At 42.9% G+C, this 27,463-nt stretch overlaps 1 protein-coding gene across 1 annotated transcript; it reads left to right on the top strand.

The window, feature by feature from the left end:
- On the top strand, positions 1-27,250 carry LOC110493295 (uncharacterized). The gene is made up of 9 exons (XM_036950925.2): positions 1-437; positions 13,157-13,291; positions 13,464-13,625; positions 15,627-16,561; positions 19,329-19,403; positions 21,446-21,602; positions 21,840-21,901; positions 22,048-22,227; positions 23,523-27,250. Exons 1-9 carry the CDS (start codon positions 407-409, stop codon positions 23,751-23,753), a joined length of 1,968 nt encoding a protein of 655 aa, XP_036806820.2. The 5' UTR covers positions 1-406; the 3' UTR covers positions 23,754-27,250.
- Positions 27,251-27,463: the final 213 nt, after the last annotated feature.

The following is a 27,463-nucleotide window of genomic DNA, read 5'->3' on the forward strand; positions in this document are numbered from 1 at the left end:
GATTTGATTTGCCCGCACATAGAGGCGTTGTCATATCAAGACAACTCGGAAATGTCCGACTTGCACACTCGTTGAAGAAATGGTGCCGGAGTTTCCCATTTGGAAAATATCAGAATAGACCAATAACGTACATACATTTTTAACTCGGAGATACCGAGTTTCCGAGTTGTATTGAAAGCACCATAGTGGCAGCATCTATCAGTGCGAGCCTGTCTCCACACACACATAGCGCTGAGAGAGACGCAGATAATCGTGAACCGGAGCATCCAAATTCAGACGCTTATCACGCTTAGCGTTTTTCTTAACCAGCCAGTATGCGATGAGGTGCGTTCTCTCCGCCCGCTACAGCTGAAAAACAACGAGCAACAATAGTTCTAAATAGTGTGGAATTGTTTTCGCTGCAGTCATGGTAGGCCTGCTTCGCCCGCTTTTATTCGGTAAGTCTTGTTTTTATTATGGCAGGTCTGCGCCGCTACTGTAGTGTAGTTACTGTTATTGGTGTCGCATGATAGCCCAAATCAATGTAAACTACGCGCTCAGTCTCTTTCAATTGAATATTGCTTGGTTGTTGAAACATTGATACAAAAAATTGTATCATTTGTAATTGTTTAAATGATGGTTATTCGTGTTTTCTAACAGGATCATCTTCCTACTATGAATCATCAACAAAAGCTCAATATGTCTCACTGAGTGCGTTTCTGCAGCGATCATAAATCACACGCCGTGTTTTCCAATGCAATATTCACAGATGCATAAAATTGTCATCATAAGTCTGTTGCCCAACAAAGGGAGGCCTGTATGTATCCAAAGAAAACCCATGTAGTTATGCTCTGTCATATCTCCTACTTGAAAAGAAGAGAATGTTGAATGTGACTCATTGTGAGGCTAATTATAAAAGTGGACCCACTGATTGGTGCAGTAGTAAATTCAATTAGACCTGTGTTTAAACATGAAACCAGCGTGTTTTTAAATATAGGATTGTTTTTATTTTTGTTAATCTGATATCATGAGATTATTCAGATTTATGTCAAAACAATAAATATGATAGTTTACAGTACCAATGTTTTCCTGTTCCTGTGTAGTACACAGCCTAGACAAACAAGTCTGTCTGTCCTCAGACAGTTGAGAAGCAACACCCAACTCACGAGGAGCTGGATTGTTTAGATCTAGAATTGATTATCTAAGGAAACCCAGTTATATGTAGGCTGTAATGAAGTTCCTACAGGCTAGTCATTATACTGGACAGGACGAGCACAGCACAGTCAAACCGGGTTGGAGGTTATCCCGTTACTAGAGAGCACACACATTTATCTTGACAGTCAGTGGAGCACGTGTTTTCCTTCTGAGTTAAGTGGCTTTACCACTTAACCCCCTCAACCCATAGTTTAATTGTAGTGACACTGTGCCTGACAGATATTGATTGCATGGAACATTGTAAACCATTACAAAAGAGGCCACTAATTAGTGTTGCCACTCAGTGCTCTAGCCAACTCCTTGTATTGTATGGTTCAATGAAAACGGTAGTCAGAGGAGTCTACTTGTGTTCAATAAAAACGGTAGTCAGAGGAGTCTCCTTATGGTTCAATGAAAATGGTAGTCAGAGGAGTCTCCTTATGGTTCAATGAAAACGGTAGTCAGAGGAGCCTCCTTATGGTTCAATGAAAACGGTAGTCAGAGGAGTCTCCTTATGGTTCAATGAAAGCGGTATTCAGAGGAGTCTCCTTATGGTTCAATGAAAACGGTAGTCAGAGGAGCCTCCTTATGGTTCAATGAAAACGGTAGTCAGAGGAGTCTCCTTATGGTTCAATGAAAATGGTAGTCAGAGGAGTCTCCTTATGGTTCAATGAAAATGGTAGTCAGAGGAGCCTCCTTATGGTTCAATGAAAACGGTAGTCAGAGGAGCCTCCTTATGGTTCAATGAAAACGGTAGTCAGAGGAGTCTCCTTATGGTTCAATGAAAACGGTAGTCAGAGGAGTCTACTTGTGTTCAATAAAAACGGTAGTCAGAGGAGTCTCCTTATGGTTCAATGAAAGCGGTAGTCAGAGGAGCCTCCTTATGGTTCAATGAAAACGGTAGTCAGAGGAGTCTCCTTATGGTTCAATGAAAACGGTAGTCAGAGGAGCCTCCTTATGGTTCAATGAAAACGGTAGTCAGAGGAGTCTCCTTATGGTTCAATGAAAACGGTAGTCCGAGGAGTCTCCTTATGGTTCAATGAAAACGGTAGTCCGAGGAGTCTCCTTATGGTTCAATGAAAACGGTAGTCAGAGGAGTCTCCTTATGGTTCAATGAAAACAGTAGTCAGAGGAGCCTCCTTATGGTTCAATGAAAACAGTAGTCAGAGGAGTCTCCTTATGGTTCAATGAAAGCGGTATTCAGAGGAGTCTCCTTATGGTTCAATGAAAATGGTAGTCAGAGGAGCCTCCTTATGGTTCAATGAAAACGGTAGTCAGAGGAGCCTCCTTATGGTTCAATGAAAGCGGTAGTCAGAGGAGTCTCCTTATGGTTCAATGAAAACGGTAGTCAGAGGAGCCTCCTTATGGTTCAATGAAAACGGTAGTCAGAGGAGTCTCCTTATGGTTCAATGAAAACGGTAGTCAGAGGAGCCTCCTTATGGTTCAATGAAAACGGTAGTCAGAGGAGCCTCCTTATGGTTCAATGAAAACGGTAGTCAGAGGAGTCTCCTTATGGTTCAATGAAAACGGTAGTCAGAGGAGTCTACTTGTGTTCAATAAAAACGGTAGTCAGAGGAGTCTCCTTATGGTTCAATGAAAGCGGTAGTCAGAGGAGTCTCCTTATGGTTCAATGAAAACGGTAGTCAGAGGAGTCTCCTTATGGTTCAATGAAAACGGTAGTCAGAGGAGCCTCCTTATGGTTCAATGAAAACGGTAGTCAGAGGAGTCTCCTTATGGTTCAATGAAAACGGTAGTCCGAGGAGTCTCCTTATGGTTCAAGGAAAACGGTAGTCCGAGGAGTCTCCTTATGGTTCAATGAAAACGGTAGTCAGAGGAGTCTCCTTATGGTTCAATGAAAACAGTAGTCAGAGGAGCCTCCTTATGGTTCAATGAAAACAGTAGTCAGAGGAGTCTCCTTATGGTTCAATGAAAGCGGTATTCAGAGGAGTCTCCTTATGGTTAAATGAAAATGGTAGTCAGAGGAGCCTCCTTATGGTTCAATGAAAACGGTAGTCAGAGGAGCCTCCTTATGGTTCAATGAAAGCGGTAGTCAGAGGAGTCTCCTTATGGTTCAATGAAAACGGTAGTCAGAGGAGCCTCCTTATGGTTCAATGAAAACGGTAGTCCGAGGAGTCTCCTTATGGTTCAATGAAAACGGTAGTCAGAGGAGCCTCCTTATGGTTCAATGAAAGCGGTAGTCAGAGGAGTTGGCCTACTGGTATGGAACCAGGCTACACCCTTTTTCTATATCCTTTCACCACATCCAGACTCAGGGAAATCATTTACCAACTTCATCGTTTTTTTATGAGGGGATTGTATTATTTTCTGTCCTATTTCCATAACAGCCAATGAGAATATTACCTTGTCGCTCTATTGGTCCAGTGCTGACATTTACAGTAGTGCTGACATTTACAGTAGTGCTGACATTTACGGTAGTGCTGACATCTGTTTTAAGCACTATGCAGGCACAAAAGAACAAGGACAGCACTTCGGTACAGTAGCCTATAGGCTTTTCTGAAACTCCCTCCCTCCACTGGCTCTGCGAAATGTGTTTATTTCAACACAATGCTTTCCACTGCGCTGGCTGGCTCACGACATCAGGAAGGATTCAATATCCAAAACCGTGATTGTTTCTCAGTGACTATATTCTCAATGATTATTTTATTATTATATTACATTTGGAAAGTATTCAGATCCTCTGACTTTCACCACATATTTTTAACGTAACAGCCTTATTCTAAAATGGATTCAATTGTTTTTTTCCTCATCAATCTACACACAATACCCCACAATGACAAAGCAAAAACAGGTTTGAGATTTTAGCAATAGTATAAATAAATAACTAAATAAAATACAAATATGACATTTACATAAGTATTCAGACCTTTTACTCAGTACTTTGTCGAAGCACCTTTGGCAACGATTACAGCCTCGAATGTTCTTGGGTATGATGCTACAAGCTTGGCATACCTGAATTTGGGGAGTTTCTCCCAATCTTCTCTGTAGATCCTCTCAAGCTCTGTCAGGTTGGATGGGGAGTGTCGCTGTATAGCTATTTTCAGGTCTCTCCAGAGACGTTAGTTCGGTTTCAAGTCCAGGGTCTGGCTGGGCCACTCAAGGTCATTCTGAAACTTGTCCTGAAGCCACTGCTATGTTGTCTTGGCTGTGTGCTTAGGGTTGTTATTCTGTTGGAAGGGTGAACCTTCACCTCAGTCTGAGGTCCTGAATGCTCTGGAGCAGGTTTTCATCTAGGATCTCTCTGTACTTTGCTCTGTTCATCTTTCCCTCGATCTTGACTAGCCTCCCAGTCCCTGCCGCTGAAAAAACATTCCCACAGCATGGTGCTGCCACCACCATGCTTCACGGTAGGGATGGTCTCAGGTTTCCTCCAGATGTGATGCTTCGGCATTCAGGCGAAAGAGTTCAATCTTGGTTTCATCAGACCAGAGAATCTTGTTTCTCATGGTCTGAGAGTCTTTAGATGCCGTTTGGCAAACTCCAAGCGGGATGTCATGAGCCTTCTACTGAGGAGTGGCTTCTGTATGGCCACTCTACCATAATGGCCTGATTGGTGGAGTGCTGCAGAGATGGTTGTCCTTCTGGAAGGTTCTCCCATCTCCACAGAGGAACTTTAGAGCTCTGTCAGAGTGACCATCGGGTTCTTGGTCACCATTGAAGGTCCCCTAGAACACAGTGGCCTCCATCATTCTTAAATGGAAGAAGTTTGGAACCACCAAGGCTCTTCTCCCCCGATTGCTCAGTTTGGCCGGGCAGCCAGCTCTAGGAAGAGTCTTGGTGGTTCCAAACTTCTTCCATTTAAGAATGATGGAGGCCACTGTGTTCTAGGGGACCTTCAATGCTGCAGAAATGCTTTGGTACCCTTCCCCAGATCTGTACCTCGACACAATCCTGTCTCTGAGCTCTACAGACAATTCCTTCGACTTCCTGGCTTGGTTTTTGCTCTGACATGCACTGTCGACTGTGGGACATTATATCGACAGGTGTGTGCCTTTCCAAATCATGTCCAATCAATTTACCACAGGTGGACTCCACTCAAGTTACAGAAACATCTCAAGGAAGGTCAATGGAAACAGGATGCACCTGAGCTAAATTGCAAGTCTCTTAGCAAAGGGTCTGAATAAAAAAAACTTTTCTCTTTGTCATTATGGGGAATTGTGATGTCATTATGGGGAATTGTGATGTCATTATGGGGAATTGTGATGTCATGGGGAATTGTGATGTCATTATAGGGAATTGTGATGTCATTATGGGGAATTGTGATGTCATTATGGGGTATTGTGATGTCATTATGGGGTATTGAGATGTCATTATAGGGTTTGTGTGTAGATTGATGAGGAAAAACATGAATGTAATCAATTTTAGAATAAGGCCTTAACGTAACAAAATGTGGAAAAAGTCAAGAAGTCTAAATACTTTCCGAATGCACTGTATACACATATACACCTGCTAATCTCAGCCTGTTCACTTTCAACAGTTTTCTGCTGTGAGAAATGTACACTGTAGGCAGCCAGAGAACAGGCACTATGCATTTCACTACTACCCACAGCTAAAGCTGCCTACACAGTGCTGCAAAGTCAACCTCCCTCTGTCTGTAGCCCTGCCATCCTCCTACAGGACACAGCAGCATCCTGGAACCCATTCAAAGCAGGTAGAATAGTCATTAATCATACTATTGACCCTCATGAATGTACTTAGCAGGACAGGTAAGTGATTGATCACTGATGTGGAATGATATGGATATAAGGAGATAGAGAGCACGCTATAGAGATGAAGCAGCCGAAGCACTTGTGTGAATCACACACACAGAGTTTATACTACCGGTCAAAAGGTTTAGAACACCTACTCATTCAAGGGTTTTTCTTTATTTTTTAAAACTGTTTTCTACATTGTACAATAATTGTGAAGACATCAAAACTATGATATAACACATATGGAATCATGTAGTAACCAAAAAAGTGTTAAACAAATGAGATTCTTCCAATAGCCACCCTTTGCCTTGATGACAGCTTTGCACACTCTTGGCATTCTCTCAACCAGCTTCACGAGGTAGTCACCTGGAATGCATTTCAATTAACTTAACAGGTGTGCCTTCTTAAAAGGTAATTTGTGGAATTTCTTTCCTTCTTAATGCATTTGAGCCAATCATTTGTGTTGTGACAAGGTAGGGTTGGTTTACAGAAGATAGCCCTATTTGGTATAAGACCAAGTCCATATTATGACAAGAACAGCTCAAATAAGCAAAGAGAAATGACAGTCCATCATTACTTTTAAGACATGAAGGTCAGTCTATCCAGAAAATGTCAAGAACTTTGAAATGTTCTTCAAGTGCAGTTGCAAAAACCATCAGGCGCTATGATGAAACTGGCTCTCATGAGGACCGCCACAGGAAAGGAAGACCCAGAGTTACCTCTGCTGCAGAGGATAAGTTCATTAGAGTTACCAGCCGCAGAAATTGCAGCCCAAATAAATGCTTCACAGAGTTTAAGTAACAGACACATCTCAACATCAACTGTTCAGAGGAGACTGTGTGAATCAGGCCTTCATGGTTGAATTGCTGCAAAGAAACTACTACTAATGGACACCAATAAGAAGAAGAGACTTGATTGGGCCAAGAAACACGAGCAATGGACATTAGACTGGTGGAAATTTGCCCTTTTAGTCCAGAGTCCAAATTGGAGATGTTTGGTTCCAACCGCCGTGTCTTTGTTAGACGCTGTGTGGGTGAACGGATGATCTCTGCATGTTTATTTCCCACTGTAAAGCATGGCGGAGGAGGTGTTATGATGTGGGTGTGCTTTGCTGGTGACACTGTCTGTGATTTATTTAGAATTCAAGGCGCACTTAACCAGCATGGCTACTACAGCATTCTGCAGTGATACGCCATCCCATCAGGTTTGGGCTTAGTGGGACTATCATTTGTTTTTCAACAGGACAATGACCCAACACACCTCCAGGCTGTGTAAAAGGCTATTTGACCAAGAAGGAGAGTGCTGCATCAGATGACCTGGCCTCCACAATCAACCAACTTCAATCAAATTGAGATGGTTTGGGATGAGTCGGAACGTAGAGTGAAGGAAAAGCAGTCAACAAGTGCTCAGCATATGTTGGAACCCCTTCAAGACTGTTGGAAAAGCATTCCAGGTGAAGCTGGTTGAGAGAATGCCAAAGAGTGTGAAAATCTGTCATCAAGGCAAAGCGTGGCTATTTGAAGAATCTCAAATATAAAATATATTTTGATTTGTTTAACACATTTTCCTTGGTTCCTACATGATTCCATATGTGTTATTTCATAGTTTTGATGTCTTCACTATTATTCTACAATGTAGAAAATAGTTTTATGAAAATAAAGAATAACCCTTGAATGAGTAGGTGTTCTAAAACCTTTGACCTGTAGTGTATGTACCCGCGCTTTGGCTAAAGATAATTATGAAGAGGCATACAGTCAATGTCCAGTGTGGTGTGTTGCAGTGATTGAGTGCCCATGTGAAGGGTTACGGTCATCATAATATCTACCCTTAAAGCTCCCTATCTGCCAATGCAGTGCTGCAAAGTCCACTAACCTCTGTCTGCTGCCCATTTTCCTATCATCCTATTGGACAGTATTCTCGGCTGGTTGAATAGCCATTCATCATGGTATTGACCCCCATCAGATGTACATCACCCTTCTGATTGGGTAGAAGAAGGAGATAGAAGACGACAGTGGAAGTCCTGATAGAACTCTTCAGAACAATCAGCTATACACCATTGGCTAAAGATGCATATGACATGGGTTAAAGATGAAGAATCACACAATCAATGTCAAGTCCAATGGGATGCAGTGATTGTGAAGGATGTCCAATGGGATGCAGGGATTGTGAAGGATGTGAAGGATGTCCAATGGGATGCAGTGATTGTGAAGGATGTCCAATGGGATGCAGTGATTGTGAAGGATGTCCAATGGGATGCAGGGATTGTGAAGGATGTGATAATGTCCAATGGGATGCAGGGATTGTGAAGGATGTCCAATGGGATGCAGGTATTGTGAAGGATGTGAAGGATGTCCAATGGGATGCAGTGATTGTGAAGGATGTCCAATGGGATGCAGGGATTGTGAAGGATGTCCAATGGGATGCAGGGATTGTGAAGGATGTGATAGATGTCCAATGGGATGCAGTGATTGTGAAGGATGTGAAGGATGTCCAATGGGGTGCAGGGATTGTGAAGGATGTCCAATGGGATGCAGTGATTGTGAAGGATGTCCAATGGGATGCAGTGATTGTGAAGGATGTGAAGGATGTCCAATGGGATGCAGTGATTGTGAAGGATGTGAAGGATGTCCAATGGGATGCAGGGATTGTGAAGGATGTGAAGGATGTCCAATGGGATGCAGGGATTGTGAAGGATGTCCAATGGGATGCAGGGATTGTGAAGGATGTACAATGGGATGCAGGGATTGTGAAGGATGTCCAATGGGATGCAGTGATTGTGAAGGATGTCCAATGGGATGCAGGGATTGTGAAGGATGTGAAGGATGTCCAATGGGATGCAGGGATTGTGAAGGATGTGAAGGATGTCCAATGGGATGCAGTGATTGTGAAGGATGTCCAATGGGATGCAGGGATTGTGAAGGATGTCCAATGGGATGCAGGGATTGTGAAGGATGTGAATGATGCCCAATGGGATGCAGTGATTGTGAAGGATGTGAATTATGTCCAATGGGATGCAGGGATTGTGAGTGAGTGCACATACAGCAGCATCCTGGAAACTATTGAGAGCAGAGAATAATAGTCTTTAATCAATGTATTGACCCCCATGAAGAAGACGACGTTGGAAATCCTGAGATAGAGATAACAAAGTAGCTGACACACACACACACACACACACACACACAAGAATCACACAGTCAATGCCCAATGTGGTGCAGTGCCTGTGAGTGCAGTGCACATTTGAAGGACGTGGTTCCTTAGGTCCAGACCAGATGGTTAAAACCTCTTGGAGCACCGATCCCTTTAGCGGGATCATTTTCGTCAACATCCGGGGGAATTGCAGAGCGCCAAATTCAAATTAAATTACAAAAAATATTACATTTTCATGAAATCACAAATGCAATATACCAAAACACAGCTTAGCTTGTTGTTAATCCACCTGGCGTGTCAGATTTCAAAAAAGCTTTACGGTGAAAGCAAACCATGCGATTATGCGAGGACAGCTCCCAGCAGACAAAACATTACAAACAGCTAGCAGCAATTATATGCGTATTCTAGAGGTTTTAACAACATTGCCCCTTCCAGATCTCAGCAGGAGAGCAAAGAACCAAATTATTTCCCTGCAAAGTGCTGCTACATAACACAAGGAGCAACAATAGCTACACAGGAAGTTGGCCTGCAACAGAGAGATGTCAGGGAAGGAAATCATTGGATTTACTGTGGAATCAATATTTATCACCATCTGGGATCCTCCATAGATCCTGTTCCAAGTCAAATAAACAGTTTTCTGGTATCTGTTTGGTATGACTTAGTGTCTTGTTGTAGTTGCTCTTGTTGTTGTTGTTGTTGCGCTTGTTGTTGCTCTTGTTGTTGTTGTTGCTCTTGTTGTTGTTGTTGCTCTTGTTGTTGTTGTTGCTCTTGTTGTTGTTGATGTTGTGTGAGTATGAATTATTATGGTCAGTAGTACTTAGCCTTTCTATCTGTCATGGGTCAATGAAGTGGCATTCAAAGTAAAGTTTTGTCTCAGTCCTGGGTGATGTCCAAGTCTTGACCTTGAAGCTAGATATAGAATACAGCTGTCCAAGTCTTGACCTTGAAGCTAGATGTAGAATACATATCTCCTAGTCTTGACCTTGAAGCTAGATGTAGAATACATATCTCCTAGTCTTGACCTTGAAGCTAGATGTAGAATACATATCTCCTAGTCTTGATTTTGAAGCTAGATGTAGAATACATATCTCCTAGTCTTGTCCTTGAAGCTAGATGTAGAATACATATCTCCTAGTCTTGTCCCTGAAGCAAGCTAGATGTAGAATACATATCTCCTAGTCTTGACCTTGAAGCTAGATGTAGAAAACATATCTCCTAGTCTTGATTTTGAAGCTAGATGTAGAATACATATGTCCTAGTCTTGTCCCTGAAGCTAGATGTAGATCACATTATTGCGTCAGCCCCTTGGTGAAAAAAGGGCCTCTTTTCCCTATGGGCCCTGCTCTAAAGTAGTGCACTGTATAGGTAATTGAGGTGTCATTGGGACGTACCCAAGGTTAGACGCAGACAGCCATGTGGAAACTCAGAGAGTACACAACCAGACCAGTACTATAATAGTTGGCCAGTATGTGGTTCAGTGAAACACGTTCCCATGATTCCTTACATTGCCTGAGACCTGCCGGAAGACTTGTGTTAGCTCCCTGAGCTTCAGCCTTTAGCTCGGCGCGCAGCCTCATGGTTGAGACACAGGTTCAAACCCAGTTAGTCACACCAGAAGTTCTGGGGACTCAGAGGAGGATCTTAATTTGATCAGCCTGTTGCAGGATAACTTTCCGGCAATGCAGAAAATGTAAAACGGATGACGCTGGGCCAATTGTGCGCCTCCTCATGGGTCGCCCGGTCACACACGGCTGTGACACAGCCTGGGATTGAACCCAGGTTGGTAGTGACAACTCAAGCACTACAATGGAATGCCTTAGACCACTGCACCACTCGGAAGGCCTATGACTGACCTCTCTATAGAAAGATAAGACTCTCAATAAGACAATAGTGTTGTCCGTTCTGCTCTACGAGTTTGGAAGTTAACTCATATGAATGAATGGAAGTCTGGAGGTAGTTTCGTGCTAACAAATATAAGGGGTTAAATATGTGTCCAAAAAAAACACAAAAATATTTTGTGAGCTTTCTTATATCTCCTAGATATAGGACAGACACTTATTACAAAACCCTCATTCCTTATGATAGATTTTTGGACTGTCTTTTATGCCATTTATGAATGTGTTATTTCATGTGTTTCTATGAGCTATAGTAGTAAAGGCCAAATTCAAGATTTTATCAAATAATTGTTTTATAAATTGTTTTTTTTATAGCTAAAGGGGGCCTAAAATTCTAAATCAAAATAGCTAAATAATTAATGGTATGACCATCTTAAAACAATTCCATTTGTTAGCTTTTCGAGGTTAAAAGGCTTCTGAAGTTTATAATTTCCACTTTGAAGCGGCCAGTGGCCCCAAACAACAGGGATGTGTTTGTAGAGCCGACAGACAGACAGACAGACAGAACCAACCCAGAAAGAGAACAGGGATGTGTTTGTAGAGCCGACAGACAGACAGACAGAACCAACCCAGGAAGAGAACAGAGATGTGTTTGTAGAGCTGACAGACAGACAGACAGACAGACAGACAGACAGACAGACAGACAGAACCAACCAACCCAGGAAGAGAACAGGGATGTGTTTGTAGAGCCGACAGACAGACAGACACCAGGAAGAAAACAGATATGTGTTTGTAGAGCCGACAGACAGACAGACAGACAGAACCAACCCAGGAAGAGAACAGGGATGTGTTTGTAGAGCCGACAGACAGACAGACAGACAGAACCAACCCAGGAAGAGAACAGAGATGTGTTTGTAGAGCCGACAGACAGACAGACACCAGGAAGAGAACAGATATGTGTTTGTAGAGCCGACAGACAGACAGAACCAACCCAGGAAGAGAACAGAGATGTGTTTGAGTTTGAATCAGTGATAGAAGCCATGCCAGCTGTAAAGGCGTGTCCTTATCTAACCACAAGCCTCTGTGACTCAGCATTTAGAAAGCCACAGCCTGGAAAGTGTGTTTTGGGAATAAGGAATAGCCTAAACCTCTGTCTTGGTGATGCTTTCTGCCATGTATCTGTGACCTCACTGTCCTGGTCAAAGAGGAGCCAGACTTACTTATCTACAGTAACTGCAAGGCTCTGTGACTCAGCATTTAGAAAGCCATGGCTAGGATGGGAAATGTATTTTGAGAACAAGGAATGAATCTCAGTCTTCTTGTCATGTGGTTGGTGACGGAGCCACAGGGGAGCTTAGCCCAGTGTGAGCTCACAGTTCAACATATTCAAACAGTGTGGAATTAAGCTGATTGGACTCTAGACTGTATTAAGCCATTTGTGGTTAAAACTGGGACCAGACAGGAGCACATTTCTTAACAGGTCAAAGACTGACAGGTGTCACTCAAGTGCTTAGTAACTTAATATCCATCTGTCACATGCATTACCTGCTTTTAGTCATTTTACAGACACTCTTATCCAGAGCAACTTACAGAAGTGCACGTATACATTTTCACGTACTGGTCCTCTGTGGGAATCGAACCCACAACATTGACGTTGCAAGTGCCATGCTCTACCAACTGAGCCACACGGGACCACACACAGACCCCATTAAGACAACTCAATTTAACAATATGGAAAAACACAGAGAAAAAGACTACACATTTAGAGTATTACCTTCTATTTCAAATCAAATCTAACCAAACTTTATTTGCCACAGGCGCCGAATACAACAAGTGTAGACTTTACCGTAAAATGCTTACTTACAAGCCCTTAACCAACATTGCAGTTGAAGAAGAAGAAAGTGACTATATATAGGTAACAAACAAACAAATAGGGGGGGGGGTCAGTCAATGTAAATTGTCCAGTGGCGATTTGTATGAATTGTTCAGCAGTCTAATGGCTTGGGGGTAGAATCTGTTGAGGAGCCTTTTGGTCCTAGACTTGGAGCTCCGGTACCGCTTGCCGTGCGGTACCAGGGAAAAGAGTCTATAACTTGGGTGACTGGAGTCTCTATTTGTAAGGACATCTTATTTTAGTAATGCTTTATTTCACAGCCCGATGTAAGCTGGTACTTACCTAGTAATGGATGGTAATCTCTCTGTCTCTCTCTCTCTCTCTCTCTCTCTATTTCCTTCTCTCTCTTTCCTTCTTTCCTCCTCTTTCCTCTTCTCTTTCCTTCTCTCTCTTTCCAGGCTCCACACTATTTTTCCTACTGTCATGTGATGCCCTGCTGAGTGATGGACCACCCACCTTGCTGTCCACCTCCCAGCCCTCTCCTCTGTCCGTCATGGACCAAGATGTGGAGGAGCAGCCGGAGAGGATGACCGGTACATTAGAGTAGTGGACCAGGAACCAAAGGGTTGCTGGTTCAAATCCTATGCCCGACAGGGAAATCTATTGGGGGCATAGTCCTAGCATCATCATCCTAGAGCAAGGCATTTAATGTTAGTGTTAGTGTTTGTGGACAATAAAGTAAATAAGTATTCTTCTTCTCTGTAGTTCCAGGCAGCCCCACCACAGTACCAGGCCTAACCTCCCAGGGACAGGAGTCCTCGGGGTTATTCAATGACGACAACAAGCCTCTGCAGTCCTCTGTTCATCTCTGGGATGATGTCAGAGACCAAGTCAACATCACTGGTCTAGACAGGAAGTCCCTCAGAGGTATGTATATGACAGTGGTGTGTCCTTTCTGTCTGACATCAGAGTTCCCCTGCTATATCTTGTCCACTCTTTCGTGAGAAGAGGACAGGGATGATCTTAGAGTAAATATATGGCAGCAGGTAATATGTCCCAAACAGCAGCACTAGATGCTCACCACCACTCACACTATATAAGTTAAGATGATATTGCTGAGATGGGTGTATTTATTCCCAGAACTGTTTATTGTGGTGGGCTGGGTAAAGGCTGGGTAAAGGCTGGGTAACGGCTGGGTAACGGCTGGGTACAGGCTAGATACAGGCTAGATACAGGCTGGGTACAGGCTAGGTACAGGCTGGGTACAGGCTGGGTACAGGCTGGGTACAGGCTGGGTACAGGCTGGGTACAGGCTGGGTACAGACTGGGTACAGGCTGGGTACAGGCTAGATACAGGCTAGATACAGGCTGGGTACAGGCTAGATACAGGCTAGGTACAGGCTGGGTACAGGCTGGGTAAAGGCTGGGTACAGGCTGGGTAAAGTCTAGGTACAGGCTGGGTACAGGCTGGGTACAGGCTGGGTAAAGTCTAGGTACAGGCTGGGTACAGGCTGGGTACAGGCTGGGTACAGGCTGGGTAAAGGCTGGGTACAGGCTGGGTACAGGCTGGGTAAAGGCTGGGTACAGGCTGGGTAAAGGCTGGGTACAGGCTGGGTACAGGCTGGGTAAAGGCTGGGTACAGGCTGGGTACAGGCTGGGTAAAGGCTGGGTACAGGCTGGGTACAGGCTGGGTACAGGCTGGGTAAAGGCTGGGTACAGGCTGGGTACAGGCTGGGTACAGGCTGGGTAAAGGCTGGGTAAAGGCTGGGTACAGGCTGGGTAAAGGCTGGGTACAGGCTGGGTAAAGGCTGGGTACTGCAGAATTATTTTACATTATGTCTGCACTGAGAGAAAGTTGAGTTGAGTATGATTCCTTGAGTTGAGTTGAGTATGATTCCTTGAGTTGAGTTGAGTATGATTCCTTGAGTTGAGTATGATTCCTTGAGTTGAGTTGAGTATGATTCCTTGAGCTGAGTTGAGTTGAGTATGATTCCTTGAGTTGAGTTGAGTTGAGTATGATTCCTTGCATTGCGCAGAAGAACGGGGATGGGGATATGTTTTACTGTGGTACCAGTGTGGCAGACGATTTCTTATAAGCGTCCGGATTAGTCTCCCTGTCCTTGAAAGCGGCAGCTCTAGCCTTTAGCTCGATGCGGATGTTGCCTGTAATCCATGGCTTCTGGTTGGGATATGTACGTACGGTCACCGTGGAGACGACGTCATCGATGCACTTATTGATGAAGCCGATGACTGAGTAATAGTCCTATCAGTCAATAACAGGAGACAGCACCTTAGGCTGCTGCCCTATATACATTGACTTGAAATCACTGGCCACTTTAATAAATGGAACACTAGTCACTTTAATAATGTTTACATACATGTATTACTCATCTCATATGTATTTACTGTATTCTACACTATTCTACTGTATCTTAGTCTATGCCGCTCTGACATTGCTCGTCCATAAATGTATATATTCTTAATTACATTCCTTTACTTATATTTGTGTGTATTGGGTATATGTTGTGAAATTGTTAGATATTACTGCACTGTCGGAGCTAGACACACAAGCATTTCGTTACACCCGCAATAACATCTGCAAAACACGTGTATGTGACCAATAAAAATGGATTTGATTTATGTCCGGGAAATCGGTTCTATATGAACATCATATTTCAGTGTGACTGTATTGGGGGGGGGGGGGGGGGTGCCTCCCAGTCTATTGTAAATCAAGCAACACTAGGGATTGACAGTCTATTTGTGTTGTGGATAATACATGTGTCCCAGTCACACTGACATATTTCACTACACAGAGTTAAGGAGCGTTCATTATAATAAATCATAGGTTAGGACTGTGTGTACTAGTAAATACCAGGTAATCTCTGTACTGTAAAGTCAAGTACTACCATTTCCTCTTGTTCGTCTCAGGTTACAGTCAGACCCTCTCCCAGACCTCCACCTCTCCTACGGAGGAACCCAGACAGGGTAATCACACCTCTCCCTTCAAGGATGCGGTGGAGAGGCAGGAGCGGGAGCTATGGGAGATGGAGAGAGAGTCCAGCGGCCTCCCCCTGGAGGCTGGCTACGGCCAGAACCAGAGCCTGCCTACCACCACCTCCAACACCACCACATCCAACACCACCACATCCAACACCACCACATCCAACACCCCCACCTCCAACACCCCCACCTCCAACACCACCACATCCAACACCACCACATCCAACACCACCACCTCCAACACCACCACCACCCCCACCTCCAACACCCCCACAACCCCTGCTGCTGACCCTCTGGTTCCTGTAGACTCAACCACCTTAGACCCACAATACGTCCCAGTGTACGGGGGTTCACAATCAACTCCTGAAGACACAGTGGAGGTAGAGGTAGCAGATGATGAGGAGGAGGAGGAGGAGAGGGAGAGTTCCACCCCTGAGCCTGATGCCTCCACCTCCAGACCAACCCTCCCAGAGGTTGGTGTCTTCCCCAGCCTTGGGCCTCTCCAGTCGGACAACACCCATACAGAAGACCAGGAGGAGGAGGAGGAAGAGGAAGAGGAGGCAGTGGTCCTTGGAAGACCTAGGAGTGACTCGGGAAGAGCAGGGAGAGGAGGTGACATCTCTCCCCTGACCACAGCCCCCTTGGCGTCTCTGGCGCCAACGGTCGATGTCACGGAGGATTCAGCGGTCCGTCTGGAGGACGAGGAGATGTTCGCTGGGAAGGAGATCCAGGAGAAGGAGAGGAGGCAGGAGGAGGAAAAGAAGCATGATGAGGAGGAGCAGGAGGTCAGGCATGGAGGAAAAGAGCTGTTAACGGAGGCAGAGCTCCTCCGTGGTGCACACTTCTCACAGGAGATACAGCAGGTTCAGTAGTATGTCTAATCTATAATGTAGTAGAGGAGGTGGTTCAGTAGTATGTCTAATCTACAATGTAGTAGAGGAGGTGGTTCAGTAGTATGTCTAATCTATAATGTAGTAGAGGAGGTGGTTCAGTAGTATGTCTAATCTATAATGTAGTAGAGGAGGTGGTTCAGTAGTATGTCTAATCTATAATGTAGTAGTGGAGGTGGTTCAGTAGTATGTCTAATCTATAATGTAGTGGAGGTGGTTCAGTAGTATGTCTAATCTATAATGTAGTAGTGGAGGTGGTTCAGTAGTATGTCTAATCTATAATGTAGTGGAGGAGGTGGTTCAGTAGTATGTCTAATCTATAATGTAGTAGAGGAGGTGGTTCAGTAGTATGTCTAATCTATAATGTAGTAGAGGAGGTGGTTCAGTAGTATGTCTAATCTCTAATGTAGTAGTGGAGGTGGTTCAGTAGTATGTCTAATCTATAATGTAGTAGAGGAGGTGGTTCAGTAGTATGTCTAATCTATAATGTAGTAGAGGAGGTGGTTCAGTAGTATGTCTAATCTATAATGTAGTAGAGGAGGTGGTTCAGTAGTATGTCTAATCTATAATGTAGTAGTGGAGGTGGTTCAGTAGTATGTCTAATCTATAATGTAGTAGAGGAGGTGGTTCAGTAGTATGTCTAAACTATAATGTAGTAGAGGAGGTGGTTCAGTAGTATGTCTAATCTATAATGTAGTAGAGGAGGTGGTTCAGTAGTATGTCTAATCTATAATGTAGTAGAGGAGGTGGTTCAGTAGTATGTCTAATCTATAATGTAGTAGAGGAGGTGGTTCAGTAGTATGTCTAATCTATAATGTAGTAGTGGAGGTGGTTCAGTAGTATGTCTAATCTATAATGTAGTAGAGGAGGTGGTTCAGTAGTATGTCTAATCTATAATGTAGTGGAGGTGGTTCAGTAGTATGTCTAATCTATAATGTAGTAGAGGAGGTGGTTCAGTAGTATGTCTAATCTATAATGTATCTGAGGTGGTTCAGTAGTATGTCTAATCTATAATGTAGTAGAGGAGGTGGTTCAGTAGTATGTCTAATCTATAATGTAGTGGAGGAGGTGGTTCAGTAGTATGTCTAATCTATAATGTAGTAGAGGAGGTGGTTCAGTAGTATGTCTAATCTATAATGTAGTGGAGGAGGTGGTTCAGTAGTATGTCTAATCTATAATGTAGTGGAGGAGGTGGTTCAGTAGTATGTCTAATCTATAATGTAGTAGAGGAGGTGGTTCAGTAGTATGTCTAATCTATAATGTAGTGGAGGAGGTGGTTCAGTAGTATGTCTAATCTATAATGTAGTAGTGGAGGTGGTTCAGTAGTATGTCTAATCTATAATGTAGTAGAGGAGGTGGTTCAGTAGTATGTCTAATCTATAATGTAGTAGAGGAGGTGGTTCAGTAGTATGTCTAATCTATAATGTAGTAGAGGAGGTGGTTCAGTAGTATGTCTAATCTATAATGTAGTAGAGGAGGTGGTTCAGTAGTATGTCTAATCTATAATGTAGTGGAGGAGGTGGTTCAGTAGTATGTCTAATCTATAATGTAGTAGTGGAGGTGGTTCAGTAGTATGTCTAATCTATAATGTAGTAGAGGAGGTGGTTCAGTAGTATGTCTAATCTATAATGTAGTAGAGGAGGTGGTTCAGTAGTATGTCTAATCTATAATGTAGTAGTGGAGGTGGTTCAGTAGTATGTCTAATCTATAATGTAGTGGAGGTGGTTCAGTAGTATGTCTAATCTCTAATGTAGTAGAGGAGGTGGTTCAGTAGTATGTCTAATCTATAATGTAGTAGAGGAGGTGGTTCAGTAGTATGTCTAATCTATAATGTAGTAGTGGAGGTGGTTCAGTAGTATGTCTAATCTATAATGTAGTAGAGGAGGTGGTTCAGTAGTATGTCTAATCTATAATGTATCTGAGGTGGTTCAGTAGTATGTCTAATCTATAATGTAGTAGAGGAGGTGGTTCAGTAGTATGTCTAATCTCTAATGTAGTAGAGGAGGTGGTTCAGTAGTATGTCTAATCTCTAATGTAGTAGAGGAGGTGGTTCAGTAGTATGTCTAATCTCTAATGTAGTAGAGGAGGTGTTTCAGTAGTATGTCTAATCTATAATGTAGTAGAGGAGGTGGTTCAGTAGTATGTCTAATCTCTAATGTAGTAGAGGAGGTGTTTCAGTAGTATGTCTAATCTATAATGTAGTAGAGGAGGTGGTTCAGCAGTATGTCTAATCTCTAATGTAGTAGAGGAGGTGTTTCAGTAGTATGTCTAATCTCTAATGTAGTAGAGGAGGTGGTTCAGTAGTATGTCTAATCTCTAATGTAGTAGAGGAGGTGTTTCAGTAGTATGTCTAATCTATAATGTAGTAGAGGAGGTGGTTCAGTAGTATGTCTAATCTATAATGTAGTGGAGGAGGTGGTTCAGTAGTATGTCTAATCTATAATGTAGTAGAGGAGGTGGTTCAGTAGTATGTCTAATCTTTAATGTAGTAGAGGAGGTGGTTCAGTAAACTATGATCCTATGAGGAGTAGCCTTTCCTTGAAGACTTGTTAGCCCCCTGAGGTAATGACCAAACTTCAGTTTGGCGTTCTTGTGGCACACAGGAGACTGGTTTGAACCCGACCGGTCACACTATGGTACTGTGTATCAATCACTCAGCCCCATATATTTTGAAGTTTTTGATTGGTTTGACAGCCTCTTACTAACTCCCTTTCACCTCCTCTCTTAATGTAACCACCAGGTGATCTGTGTGGACTGGAGCGATCTGGCTGGGAAGGGGTACGTCATCCTCAACATGTCAGACAACGTTGACTGTGTGAGTAACCACAACGTGTCTAGCCACCAGGTGACATCGTAAACATATTTTAGGACCGTAATATTGCAGCACTGTAATTGCTGATGTTTCTTAGAATCATTTGTTGGGATAAGTTCTGATTTTGTAAATGTGTAATTGAATCAACAGGGCATGATGGGATGCCATTCGATGGTATCCTGGTTAAACCAGCCTGAACACTTGTGTGTGTAGCGTACAGTCTGGTCTAACCAGGCTATAGATCCAGACAGCTCCATTGTTGTCCTTCACTGTTAGGCAACCCAGGAGCCCTTTCACTGTGAGGGAACCAGGAGCCCTTTCACTGTGAGGGAACCAGTAGCCCTTTCACTGTGAGGGAACCAGGAGCCCTTTCACTGTGAGGGAACCAGGAGCCCTTTCACTGTGAGGCAACCCAGGAGCCCTTTCACTGTGAGACAACCAGGAGCCCTTTCCCTGTGAGACAACCCATGAGCCCTTTCACTGTGAGACAACCCAGGAGCCCTTTCCCTGTGAGACAACCCATGAGCCCTTTCACTGTGAGACAACCCAGGAGCCCTTTCACTGTGAGACAACCAGGAGCCCTTTCACTGCGAGGAAACACAGGAGCCCTTTCACTGTGAGACAACCCAGGAGCCCTTTCACTGTGAGACAACCAGGAGCCCTTTCACTGTGAGACAACCAGGATCCCTTTCACTGTGAGACAACCAGGAGCCCTTTCACTGCGAGGAAACACATGAGCCCTTTCACTGTGAGACAACCAGGATCCCTTTCACTGTGAGACAACCAGGAGCCCTTTCACTGTGAGACAACCAGGAGCCCTTTCACTGTGAGACAACCAGGATCCCTTTCACTGTGAGACAACCAGGAGCCCTTTCACTGTGAGACAACCCAGGAGCCCTTTCCCTGTGAGACAACCCATGAGCCCTTTCACTGTGAGACAACCCAGGAGCCCTTTCACTGTGAGACAACCAGGAGCCCTTTCACTGTGAGGGAACCAGGAGCCCTTTCACTGTGAGACAACCAGGAGCCCTTTCACTGTGAGACAACCAGGAGCCCTTTCACTGTGAGACAACCAGGAGCCCTTTCACTGTGAGACAACCCAGGAGCCCTTTCACTGTGAGACAACCAGGAGCCCTTTCACTGTGAGGCAACCAGGAGCCCTTTCACTGTGAGACAACCAGGAGCCCTTTCACTGTGAGACAACCAGGATCCCTTTCTTTCCTCTGACAGTCAGTTTACAACATTCTCCTCACCCCCTCCTCTCCACCCTCCACCCTCACCCCCTCCTCTCCCCCCTCACCCTCACCCCCTCCTCTCCACCCTCCACCCTCAACCCCTCATCCCCCTCTCCTCTCCACCCTCATCCCTCTCCTCTCCATCCCCCACCCCCATCCATCTCATCCCCCCTCCTCTCCACCCCCACCCCCCCTCTTCTCCATCCTCTTTTGTCTGTAATATCTTTTTTGTTGTGTCGGACCCCAGTAAGACTAGCTGTTGCCATTGGAGTCGGCTAATGGGGATCCTAATAAATCTAAATCAAATCCTCTCCACCCCCCCCCCCCCCAAATCATCCCTCTCCATCACCCAAGAGTCCCTCCGTCACCATGGAAACAACAGAAAGCCGTGCAATTATAATCAATGTGACCTTTTTGGTTGTCACGCCAACCGCTACAGAGTAATCACAAGTACCCAGCAGGGAGGAAGACAGAAACCCTCCGATCCACAAAACAGCAGCGCATCAAAGGAGCATGATTAGTTCAACGGCATAGTTGGCAGGCAGATTTATTCCGTACAGCATGAGTCATCACCACACAACCTTCTCTCTTTTTTCCCCACAGAATACCATTTTGTATGTTAAACAGTTGCATATTTTGTACGTCTGTTTGTTTCTACCTTGTCCTCTTGTCCTTGTTTCAGCTGGATCCTCTATACAGCTAACTACAGCACAAACCAAATCGATCTGACAACAACCAGGTCACCTGATGCCCCCTTTAGTTTTTTTTCACTGTTAACCTCTGACCTCTCCTGTTGTGTTTTATGTTCAGGATGAGTTCCGTGTGGAGAGTGGAGACCGCCTCTTGGAGCTGCTAGAGACAACCTTCTCTAGGAAGATGAACAGTCCTCAGGGCTCCTGGCTCATCTCTCTCTCTAAACCCACCAGACAGGACCACCAGCTGCTCGTCACGCTGGCCAACGAACACGGTACCAGATACATCAGAGAGCTGGGGCCCAGAGAGCTGGGGCCCACTTTCTCATTGCAGTCAAGCTCTCAAACCTAGGTTTCATAGAAATACTGTGAAATATGTGATCCCGAGCCAAACTTCGTCAAATGACATGAAGATATACACGTAGATGTCTCCAACACTGTATTCTCATGCGGTTGCTCACTCGTGTGCTATTTAGTAACATTTTTTTGTGTGATTTCTGACTGTCTTTTAGGAGTTATTGCCACCAAGGATATGTTGTCAATGTTAGGCGAAATCAGGAGAGGTTTGCACGAGGTAAGATCCTTCTGTTTCTATGTAAGGTTGTAATTGGATCCTTCTGACTTTGTGTAAGGTTGTAAATGGGTCGGCCTGGTCTCCGTCCGAAGTATAAACGGATTCTGGCTGAATGAAACTGAACTGTTCAGTGTGTCTGGTTCCAGATTGGTATCCAGAACTACAGCAGCGCTAACACCTGTCACTCCAGGCCCAGTCAGACTCGTAGTGACTACGGGAAGCTGTTCGTGGTCCTGGTGATCATAGGTTCTGTCTGTGTGGTCATCATCGCGTCTGGTCTCATCTATATCTTCTGGCAGAGACGCCTGCCTAAGATCAAGACTATGGTAGGTGTAGATTTACTGTAGATTTACTTACTGTAGATTTACCGTAGATTTACTTACTGTAGATATACTTACTGTAGATTTACTTACTGTAGATTTACTTACTGTAGATTTACTTACTGTAGATTTACTGTAGATTTACTTACTGTAGATTTACTTACTGTAGATTTACTTACTGTAGATTTACTTACTGTAGATTTACTGTAAAGCACTTTGTGACAATGTTGTTGTAAAAAAAAAAAGAAGGGCTAAATGAATAACATTGAATTGATTGATTAATTGACTGATAAATGGTATTGATTGATTGATTGTTATTATTTGATAAATTATATTGATTGATTGATTTATTGATTGATAAATGGTATTGATTGATTGTTATTATTTGATAAATGGTATTGATTGATTGTTATTATTTGATAAATGGTATTGATTGATTGATTGATTAATTGATAAATGGTATTGATTGATTGATTGTTATTATTTGATAAATTGTATTGATTGATTGATTGTTATTATTTGATAAATGGTATTGATTGATTGATTAATTGATTGATAAATGGTATTGATTGATTGATTGATTAATTGATTGATAAATGGTGATTGATTGATTGATAAATGGTATTGATTGATTGATTAATTCATTAATTGATACATGGTATTGATTGATTGATAAATGGTATTGATTGATTGATTCATTCATTCATTGATAAATGGTATTTATTGATTCATTGATTAATGGTATTGATTGATAGATAAATGGTATTGATTGATAAATGGTATTGATTGATAAATGGTATTGATTGATTGATAAATGGTATTGATTGATTGATTGATAAATGGTATTGATTGATTGATTGATAAATGGTATTGATTGATTCATTGATTGATTAATGGTATTGATTGATTAATAAATGGTGTTGATTCATTGATTGATAAATGGTATTGATTGATTCATTGATTGATAAATGGTATTGATTGATTCATTGATCAATAGCTTTATGACTGTATGGATGAATTATGATGGTGTGGTTGTTACTCTTCAGTTATTTCATTTCTTGTAAATGTATTATTATTGATAAATGGTATTGATTGATTGATTGATTCATTGATTGATAAATGGTATTGATTGATTCATTGATTGATTGACTGTATGGATGAATTATGATGGTGTGGTTGTTACTCTTCAGTTATTTCATTTCTTGTAAATGTATTATTATTGTTTTTCTTTTTAATTATTTCAAATGTTATGTTTTGATTATGTAAAAACTTCTCCTCTTTCTTCTCCTTTCCCTCCCAAGACTCGAGGCGAGGAATTCCATTTTGTGGAGAACGGCTGCCATGACAACCCTACCCTGGATGTGACGAGTGACGGGGGGGGGCAGCCAGAGATACAGGAGAAGAAACATCGCCACGCCAACGGACTGACGGCTGGGTCTGGGGGGGAGGGAGGGAGTAGTGGCTGGCAGGTCCTGGTCAACAAACCTGGAGTGAAGGAAGAGGATAATATGGAAGAGGATACACACCTTTAGTAGAGAGAAGAAGAGTGGAAGAGGATAATATGGAAGAGGATACACACCTTTAGTAGAGAGAAGAAGAGTGGAAGAGGATAATATGGAAGAGGATACACACCTTTAGTAGAGAGAAGAAGAGTGGAAGAGGAGAAGGTAGCCTGGATCCAGATCTGTTTGTGCTGTCTTGCCAACTTCTATGGTCACTGTCACATTTGGCGTGGCAAGACAGCACAAACAGATCTGGGAGTCGGACTAGGCTAGAAAAGAGAACTCAAGATGAAGACGCAAAACATCAGTGTTGTGAAACTTGTGAATGCATCGGCTGTCAAATTATACAGAGCAAAAATATAAACACAACATGTAAAGTGTTGGTCCCATGTTTCATGAGCTGAAATAAAGATCCCAGAAATGTGCCATATGCACAAAAAGCTTATTTTCCTTAAATTTTGTGCACAAATTTGTTTATAGTCTAGTTTATAGTCTATTTCTCCTTTGACAAAGTAATCCATCCACCTGACAGGTGTGGCATATCAAGAAGCTGATTAAACAGCATTAAATCAGCATTAGATCATTAAACAGGTGCAGCTTGTGCTGGGGACAATAAAATGCCACTCTAAACCAGAGCTCTTGCCAGAGAATTGAATGTTCATTTCTCTACCATAAGCCACCGTCAACGTCGTTTTAGAGAATTTGTCAGAATGTCCAATCGGCCTCACAACCGCAGACCGTGTAACCACGCCAGCCCAGGACTTCCACATCTGGCTTCTTCACCTGCGGGATCGTCTGAGACCAGCCTCCCCGGACAGCTGATGAAACTGAGGACTATTTCTGTCTGTAATAAAGCCCTTTTGTGAGGAAAAACTCAATCTTTTTGGCTGGGCCTTGCTCCCCATGGCTGCGCCCCTGCCCAGTCATGTGAAATCCATAGATTAGGGTCTAACGAATTCATTTCAATTGACCGATTTCCTTATATGAACTTGTAACTCAGTAAAATCGTTGAAATTGTTGCATGTTGCATTTATATATATATATATTTTTTGTGTTCAGTACAGAAAGACAAAGTATAGTAATCAGAAGTCACTTAAACAACTTTATTAAAGCTACTTAGACGTTTTATCAATTGGCTATGATTATATGATATGGACTTGATCATCTACTCTGCTTTCTTTTTTTTGTTGTCAACTAAGCATGATTCGCATCTATTACTTAACACTGTACAGCGACAGGGACTTTTCAGAATGAGGAAACATTGATATTGAAGCGAATAGAGACGTTATCCCTCTGTTACGTGCATAAATGTTCGTAGTTGAACTACTGAAGTTATTAGAAATATTGCATTTAGTTTAACATGTTTGAATGCAGAGTTAAACGCATTGTGCTCTTCTTTTATTACGTAAAGTTGGAATGCCATCTCTGTATCTGATCTGTTCACACTGATCGTAGTTCAAAGCCACACGATCATTTGGAAGCATCCGTTATACCCAGCCTCCTTACAATCGAGACTGAGTTTGCCAAATATCTAGCTTGGTTGCCTGATCTGAATGCTTTAGCAAGTCATCTCTGGCTGCTGTGGCACGGTAACAAACAAGGGATTGGCTAAAGCACAATCACCTCTGGTAACCAGGCTGCAAAACAACTGAGGGCTGTCATGGTAACAAACAAGGGATTGGTTAAAGCACAATCCCCTCTGGTAACCAGGCTGCAAAACAACAGAGGCTGGCCATATTTATGATGCTTCCCTTTGATAACCCCCCCCTACAATTTTATAAATATTTATATATATATTCATTTATCATAAGCACAGCGAATAATGTTTTGGGCTCTTTACTGTAGAAGGCATGTAAATATGAATGTAATGTCATGCTGCTAGTATTTCTGCTGAGGCCCTGAATTTAATGACATACTGTGGTTTAAATATATCTTCTCTGCCTTGACAGTATTGTCTCTGCATCAAAATGGTGGGATATGTGTTTTTGTTTTTAGTCCGCAGTCAGCTATAGAGCTCAGATCTTTTTTTTGAGAGAAATCAATAGCACCAAGATGGTTCACATCTCTCATAGCGTACACTGTGCTTAGCCGAGGAGTGTTAGAAACGCTTAAATCCGTAAATACAAGCTAAAAGTAAGTGTGTGTGTGTGTGTGTGTGTGTGTGTGTGTGTGTGTGTGTGTGTGTGTGTGTGTGTGTGAGAGAGAGAGAGAGAAATCATCCCAAAGCATAGTCAAATCTTATGATAAGCTACTAAACACATGGGGTTGGTAGCACCTTAATCGGGGAGGACGGACTCATAGTAATGGCCTGAAAAGAAGAAATGGAACATCAAAAAACACCTGGTGTTTGCCCCCGTTCCGTTTACTCCATTCCAGACATTATGAGCCGCCCTACACCTCTGCAATCTCCTGTGGTACTAAACTAACGCTTTAGTGGAGGGATGGATGGGATTGGATGGAGGAATGGCTGGATGGGAGGAAGAGAGAGTGGGATGGCTGAGGGGAGGGAGGAATGGATGGATGGATGAGAGGGGTGGCTGGAAGGAGAGTGGGATGGCTGATGAGAGGGAGGGAGGGAGGAATAACATCTCCTGTTTTGTTTTATTTTGCGCTAGACAAGCAGATAGCCACAATGTGCTCTTTAAAATCTGTATATATATATATTTTTTTGTGTGTGTTATTGACTTGTTAATTGTTTACTCCATGTGTAACTCTATGTTGTCTGTTCGCACTGCTATGCTTTATCTTGGCCAGGTCGCAGTTGTAAATGAGAACTTGTTCTCAACTAGCCTACCTGGTTAAATAAAGGTGAAATAAAAAAATAAAAAATCTGTATTGGACGGTTGAACTCTCCTGGGTTGTGTTCATTAGGCAACAAACGGAAGAAAACTGACAATCAGGGAAGGACTATTTGGGATCTGGTCCAATAACAAACGTTCGTAAATTATTTTTTTTTACATTGAGTTCCCTAATGAACACGACCCAGGAAAGTTCAAGAGTAGGTTCTGATGTTCCTGATTGGTGGGTCTGAACTCGGTCTCTTTTGTCATTATTAATGGGAAAAATCTCACTTGAAAATGTTTTAGTCCAGGACTAGGCTTGTTGGGAAACCAGCCGTAGGTCTATGTGTGGGCAGCTCCGTAGGTCTGTGTGTGGGCAGCTCCGTAGGTCTGTGTGTGGGCAGCTCCGTAGGTCTGTGTGTGGGCAGCTCCGTCGGTCTGTGTGTGGGCAGTTCCTTGTATTGCTCCTGCGCCGTTGTCTCTATCATATGAGCTGCTCAGTGGTGTTAAAATGTCAGGTTTCTCGTATGTCATTTGCATAAGAATTATCCCCAGGTTCCATTGCTAACACCGAGTGAGAGTCGGCTAGAGAGAAGTTTAGAAGTATACTGTATATGTTATTGATTTTATAAATGTTCATTATTTTGTGTTTAACTTTTTTTTTTAAATTTCATGTTAGTTTACATTTTTCACTGTTTTATGTATCATGTAATGTATGGAAAAAAAATAAACATTTGTGAAATGCTGCTTTGGTAGTACTTATAGTCGGATTGCTTGTAGCCTATATGATATGATAATTATCTACCTCACTTGAGTTGGCAATGTTAACACGTTTCCCATGCCAATAAAGCCCCTTGAATTGAATTAATGAAATTATACAATTGCGCCATCTAGTGTATACTATAGAAATAACCTCCCAATTCTGGAGGTACTTGTGTATATGTGCTTGAATCTGAATAT

This window comes from Oncorhynchus mykiss, chromosome 17 (genome assembly GCF_057628025.1).
Source record: "Oncorhynchus mykiss isolate SJ-2025 chromosome 17, ASM5762802v1, whole genome shotgun sequence".
Classification (NCBI taxonomy): domain Eukaryota; kingdom Metazoa; phylum Chordata; class Actinopteri; order Salmoniformes; family Salmonidae; genus Oncorhynchus; species Oncorhynchus mykiss.